Raw genomic sequence first — 9342 nt, 5'->3', positions numbered from 1 at the left:
CCCCCCCCCCCCCCCGCCAAAGGTAGGACACTGGGGCTTAGTTCTCACTCAGCCACTGACTCACCGTGTGACCTCGAACCTCAGTTTCCCCATCTGTGAAACGGAGGGAGGGCTGTAGTGGGTCCCATATGTGCTCAGTGGACCCCTGAGGGACTCTGGCTGGGTACCGGCTCATGTTCTCTTCTATGTCCTGGGTCTCTGTGCATGGCTTGCTCTGGTGGAAATTTTTCACTGCTTTCAAGAGTGTGAAAACCTTTGTGCTCAAGATTGCCAGAGCTCCCAAGCACTAAGGAAAATGTGAGCAAAGCCCAGGAACCTAGCAGGCTGAGGATGCAGAGAAGGGAGGGCTTGGGGAGGCTGTGGGGGGGGGGTAGCAAATTGTCCCCTACCAGAGTCCCCTCCTGGACCCTCCTAAATGGTGCTGAGGACCTCTCTGTGAGGCCTCTGGGAGATGGGGGAGCAGTAGGTGTAGCCCAGAGCTGGCCACCTGGACTCCACGCCCCATGCCTGGGGTGGGCTCCCTCGCCACAGCCAGCCTCACTGCTGCAAGTCCAAGTCCCAGACCCCCAAGGGGCACTCATGTTCTTGCCAAGTCCTCTTTAGGCTTCCGGTCAGTCCTGTCCCACCTCTGTGAGGCCGCTCCTTTCACAATGAGGAGTGTGAGGCTCAGGCCTGCCATACTACTAGGAGGCTGGCACGGCCACCCAGCACCCTCCAGAATGTTAGGGGCTTCAGCGGTATTCAACCTCAGTCTTTACAATTGTCCCCCTCCCCAAAATATCCAGCACCAGAGGAGTAGATATGGCACCGTTTAGGCGAATAAAGGAACCAGACCCTTAATCAAGTAATGTCACTTCTCGGTGCCAAAGTCCCCAGTCGATCCATTACCAATAGGCCATTGGTTGGTAAGTGGAATGGAGGGGGGTGGGTTGGCAGCAGGGAAGGACTTGGGGAGACCAGTGAGACCCCTGAGGTAGGGCGCCGGGCGGGCAAGGGGCATGGAAGTGGGCGTAGTGGAGCTGGGGGGGACACGGGGGAGGGACTCAAGGATGGCTCTTGGTTTCGTGGCTTGAGGGGATGGTGGTGGCATTCTCAAAGGAGGGGAGACAGGAGGAGGGGCTTGAGGGGATGGTGAGTTTGGTCAGGCTGGCCTATATAGGTCAGAACTCGGAAGAGCGTCTAGAGCTGGGGCATCCCTGGCATGTGAGATGAGATGGCACGGGAACAGGGAGAAGCCGGGGTAGCCAGCTCCAACAATTAGGGAGCCAGGACAGGAGCGGCCAGGGGCGGTGAGCCAGCAGTGTGGATGGTCGCAGAAGCCAGGGGAAGGATGAGGTTCTGAACAGACACTCCTCAGCTGGCTCTGGGGAGGTTGGGTGAGTGAGGACAGAGTTGGCCTTTGGATCAGAAATGCAGGTATCGCTGATGGGAATGGTTTGCTGAGGTGTCCAGACTGGTGTGGGCTTGTCCGTTGAGCAAGAGGAACGGAACGGGAGGTAGGATAGGGCTCGCCTTGCCCTGGACCCACCTCCATGACATAGCAAAAGTGGCCACGGGGGGATTCAGGAGCATGACAGCATTTAGCATTTAGAGTCCTGGATTGGCTTGTGGGACACAAAAGGGGTGTGAGTGGGAAAATGGGAGAAATCTGAATAAAGCCTGGAGTTTGGTCAGCAGCGCTGTGTCAGTGGGAATGTCTTAGTTTTGGTAAATGTCCTGTGATTAGGCAAGATGTCACCGTTGGGGGAAGCTGGGTGAAGGGTGTATGGGACCGCTCTGTACTATCTTTACAGTTCTTCTGCCAATCTAAAATTAATTCAAAATAAAAAGTTAAAAGAGAGAGACCAAAGCAGGTGAGGCGGTAGCATGAAAAGTATGACCCCAGTTTTGTCAACTTGATGTGGCCATGTGTGTGCCAGCAAAGATCTGGGAGGATGCACACCGAGTCTTGGGGATTCGGGTGACCGCTGCTTTTTTATTTATAGCTATGTATTCTTTTTTTTTTACAAAGGGTAAAAATAGTTATAACTTTTATAACTAAACAAAACGTATTTTTAATTTTTAAAATTTGGAAAATAAAACTGAATGCTCCTCTGGCCCTGCTTTTTCCTCCACCCGCTCTGGTCCCCCTGGTGAATTGACACTTTGTAAAGTCCATGACTTGCTCTCCAGAAGACAGAGCTTTGGGGACCGCCAGTGGAAGTGAAGCGAAGAGACGCCTCCACCCCCCGCCACAGCTTACCAGAGCCGGGAACTGAACCCGGGCAGGCCCATGCCGGGGCCCTGGGAGCTCGGTGTTTGTGCTCATGAGAGGAACTCAAGTGGTCCAGCAGGAAGGGCTGTTTCCTGACCCTCAGCGAGGGACCGTGCGGGGACAGGGTGTTGTCACTAAGTGGGATTGGACACCCTGTGGGCCTTTTCAGCTCAGGCTCTGGGCTTCTGGAGTGTTGGTGGGCCTAGGAGTCTGTGTTCTCATTGTCTCTCATCCTCCTTTGGCCACAGGCATCTCTGGGAAGAGCCAGATCCTTTTCGCTCTCGTCTTCACCACCAGGTACCTGGACCTGTTCACCAACTTCATCTCCATCTACAACACAGTCATGAAGGTGAGGGGGTGGGTGGCCATGGTGGCGGGGGCTGCTGAGCCCGACAGACCCAGATAGTGTGCTTGCAAACTCAGGCGGTGGAGGCAGGCAGACCTGGGTGTGTTGTTAGCCGCTGTGGGACCTGGGCTCAGGCAAGGCCTCAGGCCTCTGTGTACCTCCCTTTCCCCATCTGCAAAATGGGGATAATAATAGTATTCACCTCAGAGGGCTTGTGGTGAAAATTAAGTGAGGTAATACATGCAAATACACAATAGCCATCATATATATATTTTTTAAGATTTATTTATTTTGAGAGAGAGACAGAGTGCGTGTGGGGGAGGACAGAGGGAGGGGCAGAGGGAGAGAATCTCAGCAGACTCCCCGCTGAGTGCAGAGCCCAAGGTAGGGCTCGGGCTCCATCTCAGTCTCACGGCCCTGAGATCATGACTGAGCTGAAACCAAGAGTTAGACGCTTAACCGACTGAGCCACCCAGGTGCCCAATAGCCATCATATATTAAACAGTCGGCAAAGGTTAGCTATTATAATGGTTAAAAAATAAGCAAAAAAATCAAACATGAACTCTGAGCTTTCAGAGAGATTATCCATCTGACATCCATTTGACAACTATTTATTGAGCACCTACTATGAGCCAGGAACTTGAAGAAGACATAAGAGGCTCCTATTCTTTTTTTTTTTTAAAGATTTTATTTATTTATTTGACAGAGAGAGAGAGACAGCGAGAGAGGGAACACAAGCAGGGGGAGTGGGAGAGGGAGAAGCAGGCTTCCCGCCGCCGAGCAGGGAGCCCGATGCGGGGCTCGATCCCAGGACCCTGGGATCACGACCTGAGCCGAAGGCAGACGCTTAACACCCAGGCGCCCCAAGAGGCTCCTATTCTCGTGGAAACTATATTCTAAGTGGGGAGACAAATAATAAAACAAGCAAGAAAATCTTTGGCTAGGGATGAGCCTACGCAAATCATTAAAATAGGGTGATGACGTTTCCTTTAATTAAAAAAAGTTTGTTTGTTTGTTTAAAGTAGTCTGGGCATGGAGCCTGGGGTTTGAACTCCCGACCCTGAGATCAAGACCTGAACTGAAAAGTCAGATGCTTAACCAACTAAGCCACCCAGGCGCCCCATAAAAAAAAAAATCTTAAAAACTGGGTGATGTGATAGAGAACGAATGGGAAGCTGTTTAGGGAGTATGACCAGGAAGGGCCTCTCCGAAGAGGTGACATAAATGTCAAGGTCTGTGTGACACAAGGAACCAGCCATGGGCTGATCAGCGGAGAGCATTCCCAGCAGAAGGAATAGCTGGTGCAAAGACCACCAGGACGGAAACAAGCTTGCTGTATTCACAGGACAGGCGGGAGCTCAGCAGGCCAGGGCTGCCCGATGGAGGTGGGGCTGCCATCAGAAGGCTGGGGGAGGGCAGATGGCACAGGTCAACAGTTTGGACTTCATTTTGTGACAGGAGGCTGTTGCTTTGAAGCACGGCCCTGTTTTGTAGGAGAAACTGAGCATCTCTTGGTTCCACTCTGATGTCTTAGGCTCTGGGCCATAACCATTAGAGGTTATGTTGGGGTGAGGCATTTTCTGAGCTTTTAATCAGCCATCATAGCTCTTTTTTTTTTTTTTTTTAAAGCTCTACACCCAACGTGGGGCTTGAACTCACGACCCCAAGATCAAGAGTCACATGCTCCATTGACTGAGGCAGCCAGGCGCCCCTCAGCCATCCGAACTCTTTAAGGCAACATGGGTTAGTGAAAGGACCACAGGTTTCAGAGTCAGTGAAGTGGAATGTTACTGCTTGGATGCTGGTAACAGAGACTTAAAAGTTATTTTAGGGGCACCTGGGTGGCTCAGTCGGTTAAGTGTCCAGCTCTTGGTTTCGGCTCTGGTCATGATCTCAGGGGTGAGATCGAGCCCCGTGTTGGGCTCCGTGCTCAGCTCAGAGTCTGCTTGATTCTCTCTCCCTCTGTCTCTGCCCCTCCTGCTCGTGCTCTCTCTTTAAAATAAAGAAATATTTTTAAAAAATAATTAGTTTAATAAGATAAAGGTTTATTTTTACCTTACTCATAACATGGAATCTGGAGGTGGGCTGTCCAGGGCTGCAATGGCAACTCCTTTTAACTTTCTGCTCCATCATTTTAGTGTGACCAGGACTCACAGATGTGTGCCCCGTGCCGTTGCTCAGAAGGGCCCCACGCTTGGTTTAATGCTTTGCTATTGCCATCTTGAAATTCAGTTCTTTAAGAGGCCCTGCAAATTATACAGAGTCCAGATGTGACATCTACCCTCAAGGTTGCCTCAGGCTCACAAAATGGATGCTAGAACTCCTTACCATCACATCACATTCTGGGCAGGAAGGAGGAAGAAGGGGAGAGAGCCATAGCGTGTCTGCCAGCTGGCTAAGCCCTTTGGTAAAGAGCCTTTTCCAAACTGTACCCAGTGACTTTTACCTGCACATTACTGACCATCCTTATCTGCGGAGGAGGTTGGGAAGTGTAGTTTTTAAGTTGGGCACATCATCTAATAGTTCCGTTTTTAAGGAAGAAAGGCTATGTGAGGGGAATTCTACCTATGTTGCAGGACTATTGTGAAGACTGTATGAGAAAATATATGTAAAGTGCCTAGCACCCAGAAGATACTTAACCAAGGCAGGTTCTCTTTCCCCTCCATATCAGAGATGTGCCTTTCGGAATCCAGGCATCTTGTTGGAATGGATGATGTTATCTGTGGGGTGTTGAACTGTGTGAACTTCAGTCTGAGGTCCTAAAATCATGGTCTTTACTTAAAGTCAACACAGAAATAGCAAACACCACCTACTTAGTTCATTCCTCTGCCCAAGGGTCTGACTTGGATAGCCCTGGGAGGGACTGCAGACCCAGTGCTTGGCATGGCTGAATGAGTTGTAGGAACCTCAGGCCAGTTTCTACATTTGTGAAGTGAGGAAGTGATCACCACTTCATTGATTCATTCATTCATTCTGGCATGTTTTGTGCCGGGCCCTGAGTTAGGGGCTGGGGATTTGGAGGTGGACATGAAGTCAGGACCCTCTTACAGAAATCCCCTCCCACAGGGGAAAGAGACTGGTACACAGACATTTACAGAACATGTGATCATGGGGGGCAGTGAATGGGTTCCCATGGAGCTATGGTGACGAAAGTGTATTTGCCTCATTCTGGTGAGAAACTAATCTGAGTTTTGAAGTACAAATAGGAGTTCTCTAGGCCAGTGAGTTCCTGGACCGGCAGCATCAGCATCACATAGGAACTTGCTAGAAATGCAGATCTTCAAGTCTACTTAGACCTACTGAGTCAGCAGTAACTCTGGGGGCAGGGGGGGAAAAGCGACTATTTATGTGATTCTGATGCACACACAAATTTGAGAACCTCTGGCAAACCATAAAACCATCACATGCTGGAGGGCAGCTACTGTGATTAGAAAAAGAGAGCTTTTCTGAAGGAGCAAGGATCGGCTGATTCCAAGGGTGTCAGTCCTGGTGCAAGAATGCTCACAAGTGGGGCGCCTGGGTGGCTCAGTTGGTTGGGCGACTGCCTTCGGCTCAGGTCATGATCCTGGAGTCCGGGATCGAGTCCCGCATCGGGCTCCCTGCTCGGCAGGGAGTCTGCTTCTCCCTCTGACCCTCCTCCCTCTCATGCTTTCTGTCTCTCATTCTCTCTCTCTCAAATAAATAAATAAAATCTTGAAAAAAAAAAAAAAAAAAAAGAATGCTCACAAGTCACTGAGGCAGATCCAGGAATTCGAGTTAAGAGCCCTGGGATTCCAGCCACTGCTAAATTCCCGGACAGAGACCAACTCTGGTCTTCTCCCTAACGCCCTGCAGTAAGGAAAGGCCTCGGCACCTTTGAGTGTTCATAGTTGGTGCCATCCGTCCACATTAGAAGCATGGAGTTACTTAACAAAAGGGTCATTAGCTTCAGAATCTAGGCCAATGACTCAAGAGAAATTGCACACGCATTTCACTTTGTCCACCTTGGGGCAGTGCTCTAGCCCTTTATTTGGTAAGTCCCAACTCAGGTAGCTTGGAAGCCCAGCAAGTAGGTTGGAAAATGACTTCATTGATTCCCATGTGTTTCTTTCCCTTGTTAGGTGGTTTTTCTCCTCTCTGCCTATGTCACAGTGTACATGATCTATGGGAAATTTCGGAAGACCTTTGACAGTGAGAATGACACATTCCGCCTGGAGTTTCTTCTGGTCCCCGTCATTGGTCTCTCCTTCCTTGAGAACTACAGTTTTACTCCCCTGGAGGTAAGAGAAGGGACCCAAATAGTCCTTATGTTAACAAAGCAGGCATCACAGCACCGCTTATGGCTAAGACCTTCTGTCCCACAGGTGGCTGGTTACTAGAGCACAGTCCAGGCTGTGATTGCAGTTCAGGAGGTCTGGGCTGCAGCCCAAGAATCTGGGGGCCCGCAAACGTAGCAGCAAGTTCTGATGCTAGCATTCAAGGACTGCATTTTGAGAAACTATGGCTTCAATTAAGAGGAGTTTAGACAATAAAGTTCCGCAACAATTAAAAATTATGTTCTAAAGAAATGTTCATGTGATGTTAAAAAAAGCACTTTGCTTCAATCTTTTAGAAATATCTTGTATTTACAGAGGGGTGGAATGATACACTGATTATTTCAGAAACTTTTTTTTTTGCTGCACTAGATTATTCCAGTAATTACATCCTTTTAAAGAGATGGGCCCCCCTTCATGGTCTTGATCCGCCTCTTCTAGCCACTTACCTCTTTGGTTCAGGTCCTCTGGACTTTCTCCATCTACCTGGAATCAGTGGCCATCCTGCCCCAGCTCTTCATGATCAGTAAAACTGGAGAGGCAGAGACCATTACTACTCACTACCTGTTCTTTCTTGGGCTGTACCGGGCACTCTACCTGGCTAACTGGATCAGGCGGTATCAGACTGAGAACTTCTATGACCAAATTGCAGTGGTGTCTGGAGTAGTACAGACCATCTTCTACTGTGACTTCTTCTACTTGTATGTGACCAAAGGTAGGTACCAGACAGAGCAGGGTTGCTCTGGAGGGTTGCACAAGGAGTTACCCATTCAACAGGAGGGGATCTGGAAGTGAATGTATAGATACAAGTCTCTGCCCCTCCTGGTGCTTTTACTTCAGTTGACGGAAGATGAACAAGTATTTTCAGGAAACAAGTACCATGAAGAAATACAGACCAGTTAGATACTGCATGTACTAGTGCGAACACTGTAGAGAGAACTATGGGAGGACATTTGACAGAACACTTGGTTAGAAAAATATAGGAGAAAGATTCCACAGAATAGCTTATGTAGGAGCCCTGAGAATGGAACCAGGTTGGTGTGTCAAAGAACGAAAAGGCTAGTGTGGTCACAGTCTATAAAGTTGGAGAGCTCAGAGTCAAGCAAGATCAGGGGTTACGGGTCTGCATTCCACCGATTGCTAAGCGCAGCCACTGGAAGGCTCAAGAAGCAGCCCAGCAGCTGCCCTGTAGAGTAAAAGGCAGCCAAGTAGGGAGACCAGGGATGGGGCAGTTGTGGTTGTTCATGAGGTCGCCTGTGTGTGGGCAGAGGTCACCTGTTTGGGGCAGATCTCAAAGGCACTGGACAGATGTGAAACAGAAAGGGAGGCCAAGTTTATGGCCTAAGGGAAAGTGGGATCAGTAACCAAGATGGGGAGGTGGTGTATGAGTCTATAGTTAACCTGGGATGAAGTTTCCCCCTTGGCTTTAACAAACACCTATTATGAACTGGGAATTAGAGAAACTGCAGTTTGTAAGGGAGTCTTTTCATGGGATAAATTCTAATTTCATTTCCATCTTCTTCTAGTCCTTAAAGGAAAGAAGTTAAGTCTTCCAATGCCAATTTGAGGGCCCCAGAGATGGTTCTACACCCTAACAAGAACACTGAACAAAGTATTTGAAATGTTCTCCTGGACCACTTCTACGGGACTCGGACCAAATGTTACAATTAAAATGAGAAAAACGCTTGTGTGGATTTTAGCAAAGCACTGATCATTCTACGTAGAAGACGTTCTCACCGATCTGTCCCTTAAATTATAGCAGCAATAAAAAACCTAGGCCAATTACACAAGCACGGGGCCTCACGTCAACTGGAGCATCAAGGAATCTTAGCTTAACCCATGTACTATTGCTCCCAAGGTCCTAGCGTGAGCCTCATGCTAAGGAACAGTCAATCCCATCTGGAAAGAGGTCTGTGTATAAGGCAAATGTCCCCACAGATCAGACTTCAAGTACTAGAAGCATGGTATTTGATTTTCACTTTCAAGTTTAGGGAGTGATACAGAGGTGACCTAGTATTACAGGTGTGAAGTGTTACTTCAACTTCTGTCTTCAAGCCACAAGCGAAAGCCAAATTTATCAGCTTTGGCTAGACTGAAGTAGTTTCCTTCCTCACCTTTAAAACAGATTTGGGTCTTCCTATGGCTCACAGCAGCTCCACACAGTACTTTAATCCCAGTAACCTGAGTGGGTACCGCCACCATGACGACCATTTACCAATGAGGAAACAAATGACCAAGCCTTTACCTACTAGGTGCCTGGCCTTGTTGCTTTGTGACTCCAATTTTTCCATTAAGACCAATCAATCCCACCTCCCTTTCACATTTTTAGGTGCTAGGGTGATTACTCAGTCAAACACCCCCAAATGTGGTCTTGAAGCAAATAAAAATTGTTAAGAAAACTACCAGTGGACTATAGTCAGAGAATTTTCAAGCAATAAAAAGTTCACACC

The 9342-nt window shown here is 48.7% G+C and overlaps 1 protein-coding gene across 1 annotated transcript in view; it reads left to right on the top strand.

The window, feature by feature from the left end:
* KDELR3 (KDEL endoplasmic reticulum protein retention receptor 3) overlaps positions 1–9335 on the top strand; it is an 11483-nt gene extending 2148 nt beyond the window's left edge. The window contains exons 2-5 of the mRNA XM_021687421.1: positions 2503–2603; positions 6701–6859; positions 7355–7607; positions 8419–9335. Of these exons, the coding sequence (XP_021543096.1) occupies positions 2503–2603; positions 6701–6859; positions 7355–7607; positions 8419–8459 (554 nt within the window). The 3' untranslated portion in view covers positions 8460–9335. The remainder of the gene's footprint in view (positions 1–2502; positions 2604–6700; positions 6860–7354; positions 7608–8418) is intronic.
* The last annotated feature ends 7 nt before the right edge of the window (positions 9336–9342 follow it).

The sequence above is a fragment of the Neomonachus schauinslandi genome, chromosome 5 (assembly GCF_002201575.2).
Source record: "Neomonachus schauinslandi chromosome 5, ASM220157v2, whole genome shotgun sequence".
NCBI classification, from domain to species: domain Eukaryota; kingdom Metazoa; phylum Chordata; class Mammalia; order Carnivora; family Phocidae; genus Neomonachus; species Neomonachus schauinslandi.
This window is presented reverse-complemented; position numbering and strand designations above follow the sequence as displayed.